Genomic DNA, 24,179 nt, shown 5'->3' on the forward strand with positions numbered 1-24,179 from the left:
GTAAAACCGTACCATCGCCGCACGATGACCTGGACACTGGCGAGAGAGCGCTGTCTAATTGGCTACGCCACGCAGCTGACCTCTCAGCCCCCCTGGTACTGGTCCCTAGTATTAGAGGGAATGAAGCCCACAAATGGTTTTCCCAAGAACTGAAAGAGCTTAAACTGGGGGTTCGACAAAAGGAACGGAAATGGAGACAAAGTTACTCCCCTCAAGCCAGGAAAGTGCACTGTGCCGCAAGAAAGGAGTTCCAAAAAATCTTGCTCCAACATAAAACCAACTACTTTTCCCAAAAATTTTTAACCTCTTCTAACAAAACTAAAGATGTTTTTAACATAGTCAATGAGCTCTGTGACGATGACAGGACAGCTCCCTCAATAGCCCCCACCCAGAAGTTGTGTAACTCTCTGAATGAATACTTCAGAGAGAAAATTGTAACTATAAAACGCAACATTGCTAGTTCTCCTAAATCTTCTCCTTTGGATGATATTTTTTATAACCCTACTACATTAGATGCCCTTCCTGCTATAGACCCTAAAACTTTTTCCACTCTCCTGGCACGGGTCAAGTCTGGCTCACCCGACGACATCTGCCCACCCTACATTTTCACAGAGATAGGGCACTCTATCCCTCATGGGATCCTTCCTCTGCTTAATGACTCACTCGATCAGGGAAAGGTACCTGCAGGGTTTAAACATGCTCTACTGATTCCCTTGATTAAAAAACCCGGTCTTGATCCCCACGATCCGTCAAACTATCGCCCGATATCCTTGCTGCCATTCCTTTCAAAAATTCTGGAGGCACACGTTGCTAGCTGTCTTTCTAGCTTTGTTGAAACCACTGGATACCTTGAGCCCAATCAAGCAGGGTTTCGACCGGGGCATTCTACTGAGATGGTGACACTGGCGGTCCAGAATGTACTAAGATGCAATGCAGACAAGGACATTCACCAAGCACTGGTACTTCTTGACCTGTCGGCCGCATTCGACACGGTCGACCATACCATCTTGGTCGACCGTGTCGAACAGGCGGGCCTGAGAGGCTCGGCACTGAGATGGCTGAAGTCATTTATCTCGGAACGTACCCAGGCAGTGAGATTAGGAACCTTTACAGCCCCCAAAATCAAAAATGAATGCGGAGTCCCTCAGGGCTCGTCCTTGTCCCCACTTTTATTTAATTTGTACTTACGACCCCTGTTATTTTCACTAAAAAAGTTTAGAGCCTTAATCTTCAACTACGCAGATGATCTGCAACTGATTTTCTGTTTGGACTCCCCTGGCGCGGCCACCGAATTTCGGGAGGTCATGGTCCACATTCAAAGATGGATGGGCCTAAATCACCTGAAACTCAACCCAGGCAAAACTGAATTGATTTTGCCTGGGAAGAGCGAACTGTACTGGGGGCCACATTTTTGGCCTCCAGAAATGGGAAACCCTCCAGCTAAGTCCCAAACAGTAAAAAGTCTAGGAATCACTTTTAACGAAGATCTTTCGCTTAAAAGTCAGGTAGGAACTGTGGTATCTGCAAGTTTTTTCCAACTTCGTAAGATCAAGAAGATCGCCCACCTATTAACCCACCCTGCTCTGATTCAGGTCATTATTGCTCTTGTGCTGTCCCGCCTGGACTATTCCAATAGCTTGTATTTGGGTCTTCCAGCGGGGCAGCTCAAGAGACTTCAACTGGTTCAGAACCAAGCGGCCAGGTTGATCTGTAAGATTCCCAAGTGGCAGTCCATCAGGCCGGGACTGGCCAGTCTCCACTGGCTGCCAGTAGCGCAGAGAGCAGCATTTAAAGCGGGATGCATTATCTTCAGGGCTCTACAAGGTAAGGGCCCTGGATTCATTAGCAGCCTGCTTGTCAGTTACACCCCCTCTCGTGCTCTCCGCTCAGGTCAAAAGAACTTGTTAGTGGTGCCTCGGATTAGGAAACAACGCCAGGGAGGCGGATCTTTCCACTTCTTGGCCTCCTCCCTGTGGAACTCCTTGCCACTGACGTTAAGGCTTCATGAAGACCTGTTAGCCTTTAGACAGGCTTTTAAAACCTGGCTCTTTAAGCAAGCTTACCCTTAGTTAACTCCGTTCTTTCTGTTACATGTTATGTTTTGCCAGTCTTCCACAGCGCCATGAAGCCTACGGGCGTACGTGCGCTTAATAAATTTAATTTAACATAACATAACATAACATTTATGGGGCCAAAAGAAGCGACCACATCACACCGATGTTATCCACCCTCCGCTGGCTCCCATCGAGGCTAGAACTATCAACAAGACTGCCTGTATCACCCACAAAGCCTTGCACTCCTCCTCTCCTCGCTATCTGGCGAATAAACTGAAACTTTCTGGAGGCTCTAGACCATCTCGTAATGAGGAAAATGTACTGCTTGAACCTCCCACTTTCAAGAAGGAAAGATCGATGGCCCAATCCTTTTCAGGCAACGCGGTGAGAATCTGGAACTCACTTCCGCCTCAGCTTTTGACCACCACCTCCTCCCAGGCCTTCAAAACGGACCTCAAAGTTCACCTCTTCCAAAGACACCTCCAAATGTAATTCACGCCCTCTCTATTATTTGAAGGAAGACCTCCCATTATTGAAAATTCTATTCTCCATGACTATGGAAGTGCCTTCTCAGTGTGTTCTGCCATTTATTGCAGTATTATCCTTCTACCTGTGTTTGGTACCCGTTTGTAACATGCACACGTCACCTTTCTCTTGTAACACACTGTTTGCTACCTCTCACATTTTGTTTGCTTTAGATACTTGCACAAATGCCACCATTGCCTACAAAACTTTTGTTCTTGTGCTGGAGTGTCTGCCATTTATTGCAGTATTATTCCTCTACTTGTACTTTGTACGCTTTTGTAACCTGCACACATATCACTTTTTCATTCTGTAATGTACCGTTTGCTGCCTCTTGTATTTTGGTTGCTCACTATTGTCACTTTTGCCTCATGTAGCTTAAGTTTGCTTTTGTAATTTGTACACTTGTAATTTTCTCCTCATGTATGATTACTGTTCCTATTGTGAAGCGCTCTGACATCTTCGGGTAAAGTCTGCGCTATATAAAAAATGCATAAATAAATAGGACTGGTTTCGAGGCATCACCCCTCATCAGCCCGCTCGGGCCGTGGACGGGGCAGGTGCAGGGTGGTGCAGATTTGCGGATTCCGGCCAAGGCCAGAGGTTGCAGATGAACAAATCCGATCTTCACAGGAGACAAAGTCTTTGTGGATGAAGGCAGGCAGGTCTTCCAGGGTTGCTGGCTGCAGGACACACCGGTATTTCGCAGGAGCAGGTTTGAGGTGGAGACAGGCCGTAGGACTGGGGCCCAGTCAGTGTGCGTCTTCCTCTTGTTAGCTGGTGCACGGCTGTTAGGTCCTTCTTCTTCTTCTTGTAGGTGGAGCCAAAGCCCCTTTCTAGTGATGCTTACATGATCATCTGGCAACAGTTGCGCTGTCAAGTAGGACCATAAACACTACAAATTGGGGGCACCTTTGTATGGTTGTTTTACTGAGCCGATTACTTTCTTTATTGTTTACTGTTCTAGTGTCTCCACATTTTTAACATGCTTGATGTGCAGAACAATTTGGGGTGTTATGTTAATTTTCTTTAGTACTAACTTATCCATTTTCAATACAGAGGAAGAGTCCTTCTTAAAACTAGTTTCATTCAGTATCAAAGAAGAAGCTAATTCCTACTCCGTGGACCACCAGGATGCAGAGAAAATATGTGTCGCAAGTGAGTATAACTTGCTAAATTGCAGGAATAAGGAAGACTCAACGTCATATGCCCCTAAAAGAGACACATTTTGGAAAGTGTTTCTAATTTCTGGTAGTTCATCAAAATTAAGTAATTTCTTATGATTTACTCGTTCTTGTCTCCTGTAATTTTTCGCATCCATGCTCTGGTGCCTTCTATAGTGGAACATGCAAAAACAACAGGTGATGGACCGAATGTGGATCAATGTCACACACTCACCCCAGTCCAAAGATCTGGGCCCAAATCCATCGTTTTTTTGCACTCCACACCACCCTGGGTTAGACAATGGCGATATGCAAATCAGCTCTGACCCTGTGCCCCATGGGAACAGTCCAGTCCGAACTACAAAAGCCATGTCCTTCCCAGAACGGAATCAAGCATCCGAGGACCGGACCGGTTTCGAGGTAACACCTCTCATCAGCCCGGCTAGCTTGACTCCAGTGGTGTGGAGTGCCTGGGACCCACGTCTGGGCATCCCCAGCGCACTTAGTGCGGAATATGCAAAAACAACAGGTGATGGACCGAATGTGGATCAATGTCACACACTCGCCCCAGTCCAAAGATCTGGGCCCAAATCCATCGTTTGTTTGCACTCCACACCACCCTGGGTTAGACAATGGCGATATGCAAATCAGCTCTGACCCTGTGCCCCATGGGAACAGTCCAGTCCGAACTACAAAAGCCATGTCCTTCCCAGAACGGAATCAAGCATCCGAGGACCGGACCGGTTTCGAGGTAACACCTCTCATCAGCCCGGCTAGCTTGACTCCAGTGGTGTGGAGTGCCTGGGACCCACGTCTGGGCATCCCCAGCGCACTTAGGGCGGAATATGCAAAAACAACAGGTGATGGACCGAATGTGGATCAATGTCACACACTCACCCCAGTCCAAAGATCTGGGCCCAAATCCATCGTTTTTTTGCACTCCACACCACCCTGGGTTAGACAATGGCGATATGCAAATCAGCTCTGACCCTGTGCCCCATGGGAACAGTCCAGTCCGAACTACAAAAGCCATGTCCTTCCCAGAACGGAATCAAGCATCCGAGGACCGGACCGGTTTCGAGGTAACACCTCTCATCAGCCCGGCTAGCTTGACTCCAGTGGTGTGGAGTGCCTGGGACCCACGTCTGGGCATCCCCAGCGCACTTAGGGCGGAATATGCAAAAACAACAGGTGATGGACCGAATGTGGATCAATGTCACACACTCACCCCAGTCCAAAGATCTGGGCCCAAATCCATCGTTTTTTTGCACTCCACACCACCCTGGGTTAGACAATGGCGATATGCAAATCAGCTCTGACCCTGTGCCCCATGGGAACAGTCCAGTCCGAACTACAAAAGCCATGTCCTTCCCAGAACGGAATCAAGCATCCGAGGACCGGACCGGTTTCGAGGTAACACCTCTCATCAGCCCGGCTAGCTTGACTCCAGTGGTGTGGAGTGCCTGGGACCCAAGTCTGGGCATCCCCAGCGCACTTAGGGCGGAATATGCAAAAACAACAGGTGATGGACCGAATGTGGATCAATGTCACACACTCACCCCAGTCCAAAGATCTGGGCCCAAATCCATCGTTTTTTTGCACTCCACACCACCCTGGGTTAGACAATGGCGATATGCAAATCAGCTCTGACCCTGTGCCCCATGGGAACAGTCCAGTCCGAACTACAAAAGCCATGTCCTTCCCAGAACGGATTCAAGCATCCGAGGACCGGACCCGATTCGAGGTAACACCTCTCATCAGCCCGGCTAGCTTGACTCCAGTGGTGTGGAGTGCCTGGGACCCACGTCTGGGCATCCCCAGCGCACTTAGGGCGGAATATGCAAAAACAACAGGTGATGGACCGAATGTGAATCAATGTCACACACTCGCCCCAGTCCAAAGATCTGGGCCCAAATCCATCGTTTTTTGCACTCCACACCACCCTGGGTTAGACAATGGCGATATGCAAATCAGCTCTGACCCTGTGCCCCATGGGAACAGTCCAGTCCGAACTACAAAAGCCATGTCCTTCCCAGAACGGAATCAAGCATCCGAGGACCGGACCGGTTTCGAGGTAACACCTCTCATCAGCCCGGCTAGCTTGACTCCAGTGGTGTGGAGTGCCTGGGACCCACGTCTGGGCATCCCCAGCGCACTTAGGGCGGAATATGCAAAAACAACAGGTGATGGACCGAATGTGGATCAATGTCACACACTCACCCCAGTCCAAAGATCTGGGCCCAAATCCATCGTTTTTTTGCACTCCACACCACCCTGGGTTAGACAATGGCGATATGCAAATCAGCTCTGACCCTGTGCCCCATGGGAACAGTCCAGTCCGAACTACAAAAGCCATGTCCTTCCCAGAACGGATTCAAGCATCCGAGGACCGGACCCGATTCGAGGTAACACCTCTCATCAGCCCGGCTAGCTTGACTCCAGTGGTGTGGAGTGCCTGGGACCCACGTCTGGGCATCCCCAGCGCACTTAGGGCGGAATATGCAAAAACAACAGGTGATGGACCGAATGTGAATCAATGTCACACACTCACCCCAGTCCAAAGATCTGGGCCCAAATCCATCGTTTTTTGCACTCCACACCACCCTGGGTTAGACAATGGCGATATGCAAATCAGCTCTGACCCTGTGCCCCATGGGAACAGTCCAGTCCGAACTACAAAAGCCATGTCCTTCCCAGAACGGAATCAAGCATCCGAGGACCGGACCGGTTTCGAGGTAACACCTCTCATCAGCCCGGCTAGCTTGACTCCAGTGGTGTGGAGTGCCTGGGACCCACGTCTGGGCATCCCCAGCGCACTTAGGGCGGAATATGCAAAAACAACAGGTGATGGACCGAATGTGGATCAATGTCACACACTCACCCCAGTCCAAAGATCTGGGCCCAAATCCATCGTTTTTTTGCACTCCACACCACCCTGGGTTAGACAATGGCGATATGCAAATCAGCTCTGACCCTGTGCCCCATGGGAACAGTCCAGTCCGAACTACAAAAGCCATGTCCTTCCCAGAACGGAATCAGGCATCCGAGGACCGGACCGGTTTCGAGGTAACACCTCTCATCAGCCCGGCTAGCTTGACTCCAGTGGTGTGGAGTGCCTGGGACCCACGTCTGGGCATCCCCAGCGCACTTAGGGCGGAATATGCAAAAACAACAGGTGATGGACCGAATGTGGATCAATGTCACACACTCACCCCAGTCCAAAGATCTGGGCCCAAATCCATCGTTTTTTTGCACTCCACACCACCCTGGGTTAGACAATGGCGATATGCAAATCAGCTCTGACCCTGTGCCCCATGGGAACAGTCCAGTCCGAACTACAAAAGCCATGTCCTTCCCAGAACGGAATCAAGCATCCGAGGACCGGACCGGTTTCGAGGTAACACCTCTCATCAGCCCGGCTAGCTTGACTCCAGTGGTGTGGAGTGCCTGGGACCCACGTCTGGGCATCCCCAGCGCACTTAGGGCGGAATATGCAAAAACAACAGGTGATGGACCGAATGTGGATCAATGTCACACACTCACCCCAGTCCAAAGATCTGGGCCCAAATCCATCGTTTTTTTGCACTCCACACCACCCTGGGTTAGACAATGGCGATATGCAAATCAGCTCTGACCCTGTGCCCCATGGGAACAGTCCAGTCCGAACTACAAAAGCCATGTCCTTCACCTGTTGTGTTTGCATATTCCGCACTAAGTGCGCTGGGGATGCCCAGACGTGGGTCCCAGGCACTCCACACCACTGGAGTCAAGCTAGCCGGGCCGATGAGAGGTGTTACCTCGAAACCGGTCCGGTCCTCGGATGCTTGATTCCGTTCTGGGAAGGACATGGCTTTTGTAGTTCGGACTGGACTGTTCCCATGGGGCACAGGGTCAGAGCTGATTTGCATATCGCCATTGTCTAACCCAGGGTGGTGTGGAGTGCAAAAAAACGATGGATTTGGGCCCAGATCTTTGGACTGGGGTGAGTGTGTGACATTGATCCACATTCGGTCCATCACCTGTTGTGTTTGCATATTCCGCACTACGTGCGCTGGGGATGCCCAGACGTGGTTCCCAGGCACTCCACACCACTGGAGTCAAGCTAGCCGGGCTGATGAGAGGTGTTACCTCGAAACCGGTCCGGTCCTCGGATGCTTGATTCCGTTCTGGGAAGGACATGGCTTTTGTAGTTCGGACTGGACTGTTCCCATGGGGCACAGGGTCAGAGCTGATTTGCATATCGCCATTGTCTAACCCAGGGTGGTGTGGAGTGCAAAAAAACGATGGATTTGGGCCCAGATCTTTGGACTGGGGTGAGTGTGTGACAATGATCCACATTCGGTCCATCACCTGTTGTGTTTGCATATTCCGCACTAAGTGCGCTGGGGATGCCCAGACGTGGGTCCCAGGCACTCCACACCACTGGAGTCAAGCTAGCCGGGCTGATGAGAGGTGTTACCTCGAAACCGGTCCGGTCCTCGGATGCTTGATTCTGTTCTGGGAAGGACATGGCTTTTGTAGTTCGGACTGGACTGTTCCCATGGGGCACAGGGTCAGAGCTGATTTGCATATCGCCATTGTCTAACCCAGGGTGGTGTGGAGTGCAAAAAAACGATGGATTTGGGCCCAGATCTTTGGACTGGGGTGAGTGTGTGACATTGATCCACATTCGGTCCATCACCTGTTGTGTTTGCATATTCCGCACTAAGTGCGCTGGGGATGCCCAGACGTGGGCCTCAGGCACTCCACACCACTGGAGTCAAGTTAGCCGGGCTGATGAGAGGTGTTACCTCGAAACCGGTCCGGTCCTCGGATGCTTGATTCCGTTCTGGGAAGGACATGGCTTTTGTAGTTCGGACTGGACTGTTCCCATGGGGCACAGGGTCAGAGCTGATTTGCATATCGCCATTGTCTAACCCAGGGTGGTGTGGAGTGCAAAAAAACGATGGATTTGGGCCCAGATCTTTGGACTGGGGTGAGTGTGTGACATTGATCCACATTCGGTCCATCACCTGTTGTGTTTGCATATTCCGCACTAAGTGCGCTGGGGATGCCCAGACGTGGGTCCCAGGCACTCCACACCACTGGAGTCAAGCTAGCCGGGCTGATGAGAGGTGTTACCTCGAAACCGGTCCGGTCCTCGGATGCTTGATTCCGTTCTGGGAAGGACATGGCTTTTGTAGTTCGGACTGGACTGTTCCCATGGGGCACAGGGTCAGAGCTGATTTGCATATCGCCATTGTCTAACCCAGGGTGGTGTGGAGTGCAAAAAAACGATGGATTTGGGCCCAGATCTTTGGACTGGGGTGAGTGTGTGACATTGATCCACATTCGGTCCATCACCTGTTGTGTTTCTATAGTGGAACTACATAACAGGGGGTCACATCTGCAGCTCTTCTGGAATCCGAGGTGCCTTATTTCAAGGTCTTACAAGGCAACAAAGGTCCTTAACTTAATTAGATTCTTTAAACAAAATGAAATATAATACAATGTGTGCTATAAGCCAAAAAGGTACCCAGCCGGATACTAATTTAATCAATGAAGGAAGATCAAAAGGAATAAAGTGAACAATTTTTACAGTGGGATACAGTCCTGTATCCAATACATATATCACATCAAAAGAAAAGAAGGAAATTCAGAAAAGATAAAGGGAAGATAAGTCAGGCAATTTTAAAGCGAGGAGACGCTTATTTAGAGGGTTAGTAAATAGCCTAGCAGTCCCCATGTAGTATGCACAATTTAATGACACAATGGAAAAACTGGTGTGCAACTACAAAAACAGTCGACGGCGTTTCGATCCTGTACAAATTAAGGATCATCATCAGGACTAACGTTACATTGCCTGAAGATTTGTTATTGCAATTTAAGTTAAAACAAGCCTGTGGAAAATTGGGAAGGCAAGGAAACAAAAAAGTAAAAAAGTAAAATCATAATTACAATTTGGAAAAGGGGTTTTTAAAAGACCAACACAATATAGCCATACTGATGACAGACCATGCTTAAGGTGGCAGCCATCCATTCGTGAGTGAAGTTTGTGCGTGGTGTCAGTCAGTCAGGATAGTTCAGTGACATTTGTGGATAGCGTGACTGGGGTGATTCGGGGGTAATTGGGGGTGAGTGGTGATGAAATGAATGCCAGCAATTAGGACTATGAGACAGCGTAGCGTACCTTGCGAGCAGAACAACCGGTGGCGGTTTTTGGGCCTGATTCAGCCCGATTGGGGGCTGGTGGATAGGTCCTTTTGATGGAAGGCCTGGAGGTCCGGCGATAGGCCAGTACGGTGATCACCGGAAATAGTTACGGCTCTGTGGAGAAAGATAATCATGAGCACTTCCCGGGTGTGAATGATAGCTATGGGGCGTTAGGGGTAGCTGGCGCTTACCAAGATCCGTAACAGGCGTATCCAACAAGGCGTGGGTTGTTGGGCGGACCGGCGTGGGAATCTGTGAATAAGAAACCGGTCTCTAACGATAAAGGAAAAAGGGGGGAAGGCCGGTCAGTAACAACCAAAAAGGCCTTGTGGTCTGGCGGATTTAAGAGACAAGAGTGCCAATTACCTTGATCCTCTCAATCGGGACGTTCAATTAGGCTGCCGGGCAGGATGGCTCGTGTCAGCAGTTGTGGTGAATGAGGGCTCAAACAGGGGAGAGTTAACCGTGGAGCGGCCATCTTGTGTGCGGCGAAAAAATGGTTACGTGACTACGTGATGGACTAATACGGCGGCCATCTTTGAACAGGAGAGGCAGCGAGTAGGGTGAATTAACCTCGCTTGAGAGTGTAAAGGGACAGTGAAGTGGGCCCATTGACCTAAGTGCAGGGGAAAAGGAAGGTACACCTATGGTATAACAAGGGTGGGTTAACCGTGGAGCAGCCAACTTATGTGCGGCGGAAACAATGTTACGTCACTCCGTGATGGACTAATGCGGTGGCCATCTTGGAACAGGAGAGGCAGCGAGTAAGGTGAATTAACCTCGCTCAAGAGTGTCAAGGGGACAGTGAATTAGGCCCATTGACCTAAGTGCAGGGCAAAGGAAGGTACATCTAAGGTATAACAAAGGTGGGTTACGTGAGGAGCATGCAGTGGTGGCAATCGAGTAACCCCTAGGGCATGAAGTTCAAGGTCTGGCTCACTGCAGTGCTGCTGGGGATAACTCAACAGGCTTTTCCCCCTCTGTATTCTAAAAAGCAGATGATCATACCTGAGTGGTGTGGAATGAGATTTGGAGGTGCAGAGGATGGCTTGTGGGTGCCGAGCGTGGCATAGGGGGTGCAGAGTGTAGCTGATGGGAATACAGAGTGACTGGCACTATGCAGAGTAGCTTGGCTGGTGATTTGCAAAGCTTGGCTGGCTTTATGTTGTGTATGACTGAGGGCCTGCAGAGTGGGAATGAGAATAGAAGATCATCAAATTTAAATATGTGCTCATTCATCCAGCAATCCTCCACTGCCTTTATCGATGAAACACAAATGAACTTACCTTACTGACATCTGAGAAAAACATTCTGAGGATTGTGGTGTATTATATTGTATGGTTGTGTGACCTCACTGTATAATACACTCACCAAAACTGTCTTGGGTCCAGTCAGGCTCGTTTGTAAAACCTCTTGTTCAACCCAGGCTTAAACAAAGGATTAAGCATAGAGTATTTAGACACGACAAACAACAGAATAAGAAAGTCCCACAACACGAAGAAAATCGGACACAAATTTATAAAAATAAATTATACTTTAATACATTTTTACACACCAAAAATGATCCAAATCCACCAGAGGGTTCCAGAGATATAGATTTTAAAGTAAAACATAAATGTCAGCCTTTAAGTCCAAAGTGCATACAAGCATTGGTAACTGTAAAGTTTAGATACTTTTGAAAAGTTTCAAAGAGTTATGTTTGATTACTCCGGCCTGGACTGGGTGACCAATTCCGACAGGGAGAAGGTCAAGGGAGATGAGTAAGGATTATTTAGACAGTTACATTGTCATCAAAGCAGTCTCATGTTTAGTTCCACGGTTTATGCAAGGACCGCCATAGACTTCAGTGGGATAGTCCTGATGCTAAAAGGATGTTCTGGATGCTGTGCGGTCAATAGGTGCCTTCCTGGGATTGTTCATGGGTGAAATGGAGTGACTTGGGCGACAGGGATTGGTGTCTCTTGAAGTCCTCTTTGAGACCACTGAAGCACAGCAACGGCGGGGCTGGAGGCCTGAAGTTACTGCAGGCCCAGCGGTATCCTTTGATGAAGCCTGGTGTCCCTTGTTGGTGACAAACCTGCACTCTGACGACTCGCCCAGGTCTGGAAGACTATGGTGCAAACATTTGAGTGGCGAGTGGTGGTCTTCTTGGCTGCATAGCGGTGGTCAGCAACTGTTTCCTCAAAGTGGCAACTTCTGCTTTTGTGACCCTGGAGCTGGAACATAGAGTCTGCCAACTGACTCTTGGAATTCATCTTTGCGGACTGGAGCTCTGGAGTGACTTTTCCAGAATTCAGGATCCACTAGCACAGTCCTCTCTTTGCTAGCCCCAGGATCAGCAGGTGCAGTCTAGTGGTTGGTGTAGGTTCTCTTTCCAGGTCCAGGGTTCAGCAGGGCAGTCTTTCTTTGGTCCTTTCTCTAGTCCAAAGTGATCTGAGGGTCATGTTGACATATTTAAGCCAAGAAAGTTACCTTAGGGGGTGATGCGGTTACTAGCAAATGGGACAATGGGCTACCAGGACCTTGCTACTCTATGACGACCTCCGGCTATATGTGGCATCTAGCAATCCCAGAGGGCACTATTCTGCCCTCTCTCAAGATGTCTGAACCCTTCCTTGGTCATGAGGGGCTTGATAGGGTTTTAACTCTTAGGACATATAAGACTATATCCCCTATGTAATAATTTACAGCTCCCTGCCTTAGAGCTCGCTAGACCTTCCTTAGGGGAGTCTTACATATATTGTTACGTGATGTGCCATAGGTTTAGGTGGCAAAGTCATATTGGCAGTTTAAACCCCCCTTCCAATCTGCAGTGGCAGGCTGAGAGCCATGTTGTGATTTGTCACACTCAGTGCTACAGCCCTGGGTGGACCTTTCACTTACACGCCCTGTGTAACCTTGGGAACCATATACTAGGGACTTACAAGTAAGTTAATTTATGCCAATTGGGGATAGCCAATTCAACATACCCTCCCCCCCAGTGCCTTGTGACCCTCACGGGTGAGTAGTGCGCTTCACAAATGCCTGATTGATTGAGCATATGTTAGACCCGGCTTCCTGGGCACCAGGGCACTCAGGGGTAACTGCGCTCCAATCGCATCAACTGGAGTGTTCCCTCACTGGTGTCCTGGGGCCTCGGTACTAAGGGACCCAAAACTGGATAACCAAGTACTCCTCTCCAGCACTTGACTCTCTCAGGGTAGCGAGAGAGAGCAGTCCAAGGCTTACTCAAGGAGGTGAGGTGGGGTTAGACATTCAGAATACAGTGTAAACCGTACCACCAGCTGATAAACTCAACGTCCAGTCAGTGCTTTACTTTTTATAAAAGAAAAGTACTTTAATACACATAAGATTATTATACTACACATAAAACTAGGATAAACAGTGAAAACCAGAAGTCTCTACAACCCTCTGGGACAGAGTTCCGACCCTAAACAGTATTATAGCGCCTAGACGCCAAGCACTATAAAAACACAGTTAACATGAAAACACACAGTAAGCATTGCATATTACAGATCCTGTTACACAGGGCTGCTCTCATTCACTAGGGCCTTGATACCAAACTTTGTATTGAAATGATATAGTTTCAGCATATGATGTGAAGTCAAATGTTCGTGATCAGACCCATAACCCCCCACCCAAAGCAACAGAAGTGCCCTCCCGTTGTGAGTGAGGACACCGCTCTAGTGGTGTCAGGGATCTGATCATAGGTGCCTGATATCTTGGCACAGTTTACTGGAGTCTCACTAGTCCAGTAGCCACTGGCTAGCTGTAGGAGGGTAGTGGCTGGGCAGAGTGCCAGTTCACCCTCAGAGATCATAAAAAAAAAGGTGGGGGCCTGCTTCACTGGCCTCTATTCCCAGTTACTGCTTGTACAGGCTCCCACAGTGCAAGGGAGGAGCCTAGAGGGGATTTGCTCTCACCTTCAAAGACTAGAATCAAGCTTCCTCCTCTCTGGCTCTCGTCATGTGATGCAAGCTTCTTTCCGCCAGCTTTTCTTGATGTGCCGCAAGCTTCTTTCCACACCTTGGGTGATGTGCCGCGAGCTTCCTTTCCACACCTTGGCAGCTGTCTGTAATTTCCTTGGTCCAAAGGGCAGGCTCCCACAAGCCTCACAAAACAGCTGGTCCTTAATGTTGCTGATGCCTTCCTTCCAGACCGCAGTGAACAGAGTCTTATCTCCTACCTTCACACTGCGGGGTCACAGCTGGCTACCTTCAGAGGGCTCTGGTGTGGGCGCCAGTCATAGACCAGTCTTGAACAACAGCTGACCACTCAGGCCAGACTTTTATCACCTCTGATTGATAGGCTCATCCAATCAGAGGGTCTGCTACTTTTGCATCCTGAATACACCTCCAATCACAAACCATTCACCGTGTGTTCAATGCATGGGTAAAGCATGTACCAGGTCCCTTTCTGGTGTCAGGCTGTGCAACTCCTTAGAGAGGAATTTTAATTAACTCCAGCCCAGGAGGCCCTGACCAGTGGGGGAGGGTCCTCTCCACAAAGTTAGTGCAGCTAAACCCAGATAAGAGCGGAGTGTCTACCCCAGCCCACCAGGCCTTTCCAAGGTAATAGGGAGGGGCACGGGGGAGCTGGGATGGCCAGCAGAACAGCACGCATTCCTCACACTGGCTCAAATCCCCATTCTTCCCCTGTACACCCACGGGATCTCAAACACACATCAGTCAGACAAAGGCAACAGGCCCACAGGCATGGCAAACTGCACAGACTTGGTCAAGAGGGTGCCTAGGGACTCACCCCTCCTGACTATAGATTTATTGCTGCCACCACTGTCAGTCTACCACAGCCTTAATAGAGAGGGCAGTAGCCACTCTCTGAAAAATAGGGGTGCACTAGGCATGCCCCCTCGACCTCAGAGCCAAGCTCTAGGGTCTCAAACCATGTAAACAGGGAGACCCTCAGTGGACATGTATGATTGTAATGCTCACTGAGGTAGGGATCGAGAAACTATACAGTAGCTTTTGAGTGACTTGCCTGGAGATTAGCATAGGGCAGGGGAAGCCCTCTCTCCAGAGACATGCAGGAGACTTCCCGTCCCAACAGTATTCGTTTTGTAAAGGGTTAGAACTCTGGCGCTGAGGTCTGGTTAGCAGGCCTCTGTGTACTCTTGAGTCGATACACCAGCAGCATCAATCCAAACCATTGGGGGAGATCATGCTAAATAGGCATTCTTTTACATACATTATATTGTATCTCCTTAACAGTGGTATTAGCGCTTAATTCATATCTCAATTGGCAGGATAATGTTGAGTTAATGGTGATTTTTTAACCCTACTAAAGATACTGGTATAATTTACATAAGAATGATGTGATATCTTGTCCGGCAGGATTCCCGTCACCCAGTTCCAAGTCTGAGATCGTCTTTGCAGATTGTCCTGGCACAAAACGAGGAGACAGCAGAGTCAGTCATTGCACCAGTAAGTATAGATTCATAGTTGTGTTCTGTTTGGACAGTTGATTACTCCCTTTGGGTGTATTTGGAATGGCCATGGTCTCTTCATCCCTAATCACAATTTACTTACTTATTTATGCCTACCACCCCTCCTGGGGAATAGGCCACCAACAAGGACTCTGCAGCCATCTCTGTCCTGGGATTTTCTTTCAGTCTGACTCCAGGTGTATCCCATCTCTTTGTAGTCAGCCTCGAACCCTCGACACCAGGTATTTCTTGGTGTTCATCTTTTCCTTTTCCCTTGAGGGTTCCAGGTGAAGGCTTGCCTGGTGGTGTTTGATGTGGGCTTGAGGATGGTGTGACCTATCCAGCCCCAGTGTCTTTTCATGATTTCTTTATGAGTAGGGAGTTGGAAAGTCTGCTGACATAGGTTGTTGTTGCTGATGGTTGGCCGGCTGATTTGGAGGAATTCCCTCATACAGGTATTTATGAAGGTTGTTGGTGGGGTTCACTGTTATAGTCCAAGTTTATGCTCCATACCGGATGGATTTTGCATTGGTGTTAAAAAGCCTGAGCTTGGTTTGTAGTATTAGGTCCTTGGAGCTCCAGATCTACATTAGCTGAATAACGGCAGCTCTTGCTTTGCCTATTCTTGCCACCCTGCTTGTCTGTGACACACAAATAATGGACGGAATGCGGAACAAATGAAACATTCACCCCCAGTCATGAGATCTGGGTAAATACATTGTTCTTTTGCTCACCATGCCATACCAGTTTAGACCTAGCCATAAGCAAATCAGTCTTGACCCTGTGCCCAATGGGAACAGTCCAGGCCGATATGTTAGGCCAGGTCCTCCCTGGACTGGAAGCAAGCATCCTAGGACCGGTTTCGGTCTTTCAGCCCTCATCAGCCAGGATAGCTTGACTCCAGTGGCATGGAGAGCACGGGACAAACGTCTGGGCATACCCGTCCCACTCGGGGTGACAAATGCAAAAACAACAATTGATGGACAGAATGCAGAACAATGTCGTACATTCACCCCAGTACAGAGATCTAGGCCTTAGTCCATCATTTTTCTGCTCACCATGCCATTCCAGTTTGGACCCAGCCATATGCAAATCAGTTTTGACCCTGCGCCCAGTGGGAACAGTCCAGCTTGAACTGCCAATCCAGGTCCTCCCTGGACTGGAAACAAGCATCCTAGGACTTCTGTGCTTCTGTTACAGGCTGATGCTAAGTACAGTGATCACCAGTGGTCACTGGGCGTTCGTTTATAATCTGTTCTACTTTGACTAAATTTGCTTTGTGATGGTTCTGAAAATGGTCCAGTTGGTCCCATCATATGTAAACAATTCCCTTGTAAATATTATCTAGTGCCAGGTGACATCATGTATACCTAGATGGAAGGCCCAACAAATACCCACCTCACTTCCCGGACGGCACATTAGTTCTGATATCTTCACCCAACGTCTGGAATATGTGCCCCCTTTATGTCCTTTTACTTCTCCTCACCACCGCTTTCCTAGTAACACCCTTCTCATATCCCCCCCACCCTCCTCCGCCTCATTTTCCCAACATGGCCACCACTCGAGTTAAGGCTGGAATTATTTGCTACAAAATCATTTATCCTCCAGACCAGACTAAAGCTGCAGTAAAACGATTGAAGCATAACACTATTTAACCTTTTCCTGGATTACCTTTTTGTTGATCAATTTTACAATGGTCGTTTTGGGAGGCTCAAAAACGATTTCATTTTCTTCACTCACGACACCCCCTCTTGGTCCACCAGCTTATATAATTCCCTTAACATCACCTCCTCCTCCTCTATCCCTCATGGGAAACAATTAAAAATGTCCTCCTCTGCGTATTTCAATGGCTACCTCACTATCTCACTCTATAACAACGGTACTGTCATGATCCAAGGCAAAGACATCTGTCTCTCGCTCTTTGACCACCTCTTCCCCTCCCTACTCCCCTCCTCAGCGACCGGGTTATCCCCTGACTCTTCATCTAGCTCCACCCATTACTCCCTTTCTCCTCCCCTGATCCCCCTACACTCCAATAGACTGCACCCTCGAGAAGCACTGGTCGGCCCTCTTCCCTCCCCCTCCCCTGTGCCCCCCTCTCCTATTCCTCCCCACTCACAGTATACCCCCCCATCATCACTTCAGCCTTACCTCTAGCTAATATGCTCCTCGTCCAGTCTGCACCATCCCGGTACTCAAATATCTTCTCCTCCTCCATATTCCTACCTGCCACCCCCCTTTTTAATCCACCTCTCCTCCAACCTTCTCCCCCAGTTAACTTTCCCTACGCTCCTCTTATTCCTCCCTCCCCCCCTTTTATCTACCCCCTCCTCCACTCGTTACTCACCTCGATTTCTCCACAAACCCATTGCATCTCTCCCATTCCCCCCACTCCTCCTGCAATGCTGTTCTACATCCTTCCCCCCCTGGGTAACCCTTTCCATTTCCCTCACTCGGGCCCATCAGAACCACTTCCTTTCTTCAACCTCCCTTTCTCCCAACCCCCCTCACTCTGCCAGATGCCCGTTCCCTCACAGCCACCTCGTCTAGCTGACAGGACCTCTTCAACCACCTCCCCTCTTTTCCTCCCAAACCTCCTACATTCCCATGTCTCCACACCGTCCTCCCCTCTCCTTCTACCCTACCGCCTTGATCCGCACCCATGCACCCTAAATATGTCCTTAATTCCTTTCCTTCTTGCAACACCAACAAAGACAACTCTCCCTTCACCTCTGATTCACCAACTCCCGCTTTCGACCTTCACCTTTCCCAATTTTTGAACTTCATACCCCAACTCTCCTCCTGTCCCCCCACCTCTCCCTGCCTTCCACCACCAATTCCACCCCCTCCTGTTTCCATCGAGCCACCCAACCTTCCGTGCTCTGCCTTACTCTCTCTGGAAAATAAGCTTGACTCTCTTATCACCTCCATCTCCCAGCTTGTAGCTGCCATTTCACTTTTAAGCTCCAAGATTTCCACCTTTCCATACACCTCTACTCCTTTGGAAACCCCTCACCTTCACACGAGATGCACCTTACCTCACTATAGCCAAGCTCAACCTGTCGTCTGCAAACTTCGTTAACTCACACAAGCCCTTGAACGCCACCCTTCTTCAACCTGCAACTCCTAGTAACCCTACTATACACTCTATTCCGACCATCTCCTCCGTCAGAACCAAGAATCCACCTAAACCCTCCCGATCACCCCCTGTATAAGTACAATATCCAGATCACCCTTCAGAGCCCAAGTGCCCCCGTCACCAAAACAGTTTTGACAGAGCTGCGCTGTCTGCTCCACAACTGCAGATTTGCAGTAAAACACAAACTTGAAATCTCCGATACCATCACCCTTCACAATATTGACATGCTCTTCCTCACAGAGACCTGGTTCAACGATACCTCTCACTCTATGTTTGATCTCCTATTACCCACAGGCTATTCTATAGTTAGGAATGACAGAATTGACAACGTTGGGGGAGGTGTTGCAGTCATCTTTAGAAACTCCCTTAAACTGAAGGCTTTTCCTATCAGCTCCTTCCACACCTTTGAATGCCTTTCTCTTGAGCTTCAATTGCACCACCGCTCACCCCTCAGATTCCATGTCATTTACCGCCCGCCTTGTAGCGGCCCTTCGTTTATGGAGGAACTCACTGACTTCATCAACGACCAATACTCTCAAAGTGACAATCAGACCTTCGTGGGTGACTTCAATCTCCACTGGGGCTTACCGCAAGACTGTTCTGGGAACTCGCTGGCCACCTTCCTCTCAGCAAACGATCTTATCCAACACTGCACAGAATCAACACACTCTAAGGGCTCAATCCTGGACCATGTTATTTCTAAAGCAGACATGCTTTCTATCACTACCCCTATTCATGTAGACTGGTTTGACCACCTCCTCATCCCATTCTCTCTTCACATATCACACTCTATAACTCTTGGCCAACCTAAGAGGGCTACCTCCTGGTTCCGTGATGCTAAATATATTGATGTCGGTTCCCTCTGTGAATCAGCTTTGTTATCACTTCCTTTATTTATTTTTTGATTGAGAATTCATGTGGTACAAAAGAGAAATACAATGTACAGAGGAATCAGATTAATGATACAGCGAATCTTCAAGATGTTAGAAAATTACGTCATATTAAAAAACAGTTCATGAAAAAGCTTTGCAGACAATCCATAAAATGACATATATAAATAAATATATAAATATCCATATAAATATGTATAAAGCTAGCAGACTAGACAGGGGGGGTGGGGGAGAAGGGGGTGGGAGCTTTTCAAGTATTTACAAGGTATCCATAAAATATATCCAGAATTTTTTTTTTTTACAAACATAGGATCCAAGTCCCCACAAACCCAGGCCCAGATTTTACATCCAAGATCCCGCAATTTCCTACCCTTGTACAAATACAGTGCGGATTCAATATTATGGATTCCGAGAAGCCTGGTCAGCCACATTTGAAAAGTTGGGGCATTTGAGTCTTTCCAGGCCGCCGCTAGCAGAATACGCAGTACAGCGACAGCTAAGAAGACTAATGCCTCTTTTTCACTGTTATTAAGGCCAAGCTTACTATCGCTGCCGAGAATCATCACTGTCGGGGATAGACTGATCTTGGAGCCTAGCAGCCCCTCCAGGAATTTCTCAATCTCAGTTTTGATTATACTAAGCTTCTCGCAGCAAAAAAACATGTGCAGGAGATCCCCAGGCCCTTTCTGACACCTGGGACAGTTACTATCCGTCCTCCTACCCCAATCATGTAATTTAGATGGTGTATAATACAGATTGAAGAGTGTTTTAAAATACTGCACCTTCATATTTGAGGACCGCAGTATCTGTTTATCCAGATATAGAGCTTTATCTAGATCCACATCCGGGTCTTGCAATTTAACTGCCCAGGCGGCCTCATGCTTCTCGAGGTCGTCAGGCACCCTTTCGATTAGGTTCTGATATAGAACCCGAATCCTATTCCCACCTGTTACAAGATATTCAATTATAGGGCATTGGGCGTCGATGGCTACATCAGAACTAGCAGCAATAAGCGTTTGCGAAACCTGGAGATACTTAAAGCTTTGACCGCTAGATAGACCATACTTCTGCTGTATGGCGGCAAAGCTCATGATGCTACCATTCTGCAGTACGTCGCCCACCGTCTGGATACCCTGCTGTTCCCAGAATTTCGATGCACCGTCCATGCTTAGATTTGGAAAGTGACCTGATTTCCATAACAGCGTGTGCATTTTGACTCTGGGAACGTGTAGCCATTTTTGTAATTTTTACCACAGATCCCAGGCGCTTATAGGAGCCTTGTACCGGGTTTTCTTAAAAAATCTGCGGCCAGTTTTTCTCAATAGTACGCCCATGGCTTCCTTTCCCATCAGTAATTCATAAATTGATGGGATAACATATAGATCCGAGGATGGATTATGAGTAGCTCTTTCGTTAGGTGCTGATTCAAATAGAATGTGCATCTGCGCCAGCAGACAGGCCCAGTGATAGAACCTTATGTTTGGGGCTCCTAAACCTCCACGTTCCTGAGGGAGAGTCATGAGTCTTGTTGACCGTCTGGTCTTACCATACCGCCATAAAAAGCTATTAAAAATAGACTAAATTTTTTTCTACACCTTCTCCTCAATCAAATATGGGATGGATCTAAACAGATAATGAAGCTTGGGCAGCATCGTCATTTTTAGCACATTTGTCCTTCCTATGAGGGACAAATGTAATACATCCATACGTTTCAAATCCATCTCCATTTTTTTGAAGAGTGGGTCAAAATTATCCTGAATAATTGAGCTTGTTGATGCATTAATTATTACCCCAAGATATGTCGCTGAGTCGACATACCTTTGATCAACTTTTACGACATCCTTTGAGAATATTATCTGTGATTAAACCCAGTCACAGATCTGGGTTTAATCCATCATTATTTTGCTCACCAGGCCACCCCAGTTCAGACATGGCCATATGCAAATCAGTCTTGACCCTGAGCCTCATCTGTGACTGGGGGTGAATGTTTTGCCATTGTGCAACATTCCGTCCATCATCTTGTGTGTTTTGCTGTTCACCCTATGTGGGAAGGGTATGCCCAGATGTGGGTCCCGTGCTCACTAGGCCACTGGAGTCAAGCTATCCTGGCTGAAGACGGCTGATATCCAGAAACCGGTCCTAGGATGCTTGATTCCGGTCTAGGAAAGACATGGCTTGGCAGGTCGGGCTGGACTGTTCCCATGAGGCACAGGGTCAAGACTGATTTCCATATGGCCATGTCTGAACTGGGGTGGCTTGGTGAGCAAAATAAAGATGGATTAAACCCAGATCTGTGACTGGGGGTGAATGTTTTGCCATTGTGCAACATTCCGTCCATCATCTTGTGGGTTTTGCTGTTCACCCTATGTGGGAAGGGTATGCCCAGACGTGGGTCCCGTGCTCACTACGCCACTGGAGTCAAGCTATCCTGGCTGAAGACGTCTGTTAGCCTGAAACCGGTCCTAGGATGCTTGATTCCAGTCTAGGAAAGACATGGCTTGGCAGTTCGGGCTGGACTGTTCCCATGAGTCACAGGGTCAAGACTGATTTGCATATGGCCATGTCTGAACTGGGGTGGCTTGGTGAGCAAAATAACGATGGATTAAACCCAGATCTGTGACTGGGGGTGAATGTTTTGCCATTATGCAACATTCCGTCCATCATCTTGTGTGTTTTGCTGTTCACCCTATGTGGGAAGGGTATGCCCAGACGTGGGTCCCGTGCTCACTAGGCCACTGGAGTCAAGCTATCCTGGCTGAAGACGATTGATAGCCAGAAACCGGTCCTAGGATGCTTGATTCCGGTCTAGGAAAGACATGGCTTGGCAGTTCGGGCTGGACTGTTCCCATGAGGCACAGGGTCAAGACTGATATGCATATCGCCATGTCTGAACTGGGGTGGCTTGGTGAGCAAAATAACGATGGATTAAACCCAGATCTGTGACTGGGGGTGAATGTTTTGCCATTGTGCAACATTCCGTCCATCATCTTGTGTGTTTTGCTGTTCACCTATGTGGGAAGGGTATGCCCAGACGTGGGTCCCGTGCTCAGTAGGCCACTGGAGTCAAGCTATTCCGGCTGAAGACGGCTGATAGCCAGAGACCGGTACTAGGATACTTGATTCCAGTCTAAGAAAGACATGGCTTGGTAGTTCGGGCTGGACTGTTCCCATGAGGCACAGGGTCAAGACTGATTTGCATATGGCCATGTCTGAACTGGGGTGGCTTGGTGAGCAAAATAACAATGGATTAAACCCAGATCTGTGACTGGGGGTGAATGTTTTGCCATTGTGCAACATTCCGTCCATCATCTTGTGTGTTTTGCTGGCCAGCCTTGGACCCATACCCACAACCAGCTTCCTCGTCCGGGAAATAAAAGTCATTGACAACAAAATTCACATGTCCGCACAGGTCAATACAGTCACAGCTGCATGCTTCCACAACCTGAATCTACAAAAGAAGACCTACAAATAGCTCCTGTGAGACACTAGTAAAACAGTCACATATTCACTCATCACCAGCGGACAGGACTCCGGGATTGCCCTGCATGCCTGAATCACCAAGCAACTCACCAGAAGACTATAGACCACACAGAACGCATCAGCCAGACTCATCTTCAACTGTACCTGGAGGGCTCACATCTTACCTCACCAATGGCTCCCAATGCATAAGCATGCCCAGTTTAATCTCCCCCACACTTTCAAAGCACTACCCAGTGCACAACAGGCCTATCTAAACAGTTGCATTTTCCAACAACTAGCCAGATACCTTCGCTCAGCCGGACTCCTGCTTGCACACACCCCATGCATTCACAGGAGCAAAGGCGAAGTTCAAGCCTGCTCATACATCGCTCCTAAAGCATGGAAAGCCCTCGCACTACACTTCAGAGCTCTCTCCTTTCTGCTTGAATTCTGAAGAAGCTGAATACACCACTGGGCGATGCCTATTCACCTGTGAAGCTCCTGGATATCCCCACAGATGATAGCGCACTATACACATATGCATAACATAACTGCTGGTTAGCAATAATGTAACATTATTGTCCATTTCTCCAAAATGCCTAACAATGCTGTATTTTTACGCTACTAATTACATTTTTATAGGAGCAGTGGAAATTATGACACCTGTTGATTCATACAACATGAACAATGGGCTAGATATGTATTCTACCCACCATCATGAAAGAAAATGAAACATTGGTATTTCTTCTTGTTAGTCCTCTACTTGGAGGGTGTGTTCCAATTTTCTGTTAAAACCCAAAACTTGTAACAGATTATTTCTTGTATTTGTTGTTTATGGCATTCTTTATAACTTAATTTGCTTACTGTGCATCTTATTTTCATTCATAGATTTGCCAATGAAAATTTTGTGAGACTCGAGAATAATCAGTAAAAAAGACAAATATAGCTAGAATGTTGTAATGTGTCAAGCGATGGATGCTGGTCTTCAGTGAATCACAGATGCTTTTAGTCGAGATGTGAGGGCTGAGGGAATTGAGGGAGGGGTGGGCCACATTAGCAAATGTAGAGTGTGGCAATTGACTAACAACTGCATTGTTAGAAGTGACTGTATAGTATAGTGATAATTTATTTCCAAGAATACATCTTACAGAAATAGAACATTTAAATATAACAATATAATATACATAATACACCTCCAGTGTATTAGTAATTTTATTAATATAACATACTACTCCAAGGAACCCTACCCATCGCCTTACCCTCCTCAACGATTCCCACACGCCCCTTCCAACTGACCCTATCACACCAGGGGCCACA

General features: G+C 48.1%; 1 protein-coding gene across 2 annotated transcripts in view; it reads left to right on the top strand.

The window, feature by feature from the left end:
• Nucleotides 1–24,179, top strand: part of LOC147708709 (uncharacterized) — a 198,015-nt gene that overhangs the window by 93,010 nt on the left and 80,826 nt on the right. Inside the window, exons 7-8 of one of the 2 annotated variants that reach the window (XM_086927363.1) lie at nt 3,636–3,734; nt 15,283–15,372. The exons of the other annotated variant lie outside the window; for it this stretch is intronic. Of the exons in view, the coding sequence (XP_086783489.1) occupies nt 3,636–3,734; nt 15,283–15,372 (189 nt within the window). The remainder of the gene's footprint in view (nt 1–3,635; nt 3,735–15,282; nt 15,373–24,179) is intronic. 2 annotated transcript variants of the gene reach the window in all.

Source organism: Lissotriton vulgaris, chromosome 6, assembly GCF_964263255.1.
Source record: "Lissotriton vulgaris chromosome 6, aLisVul1.2, whole genome shotgun sequence".
NCBI classification, from domain to species: domain Eukaryota; kingdom Metazoa; phylum Chordata; class Amphibia; order Caudata; family Salamandridae; genus Lissotriton; species Lissotriton vulgaris.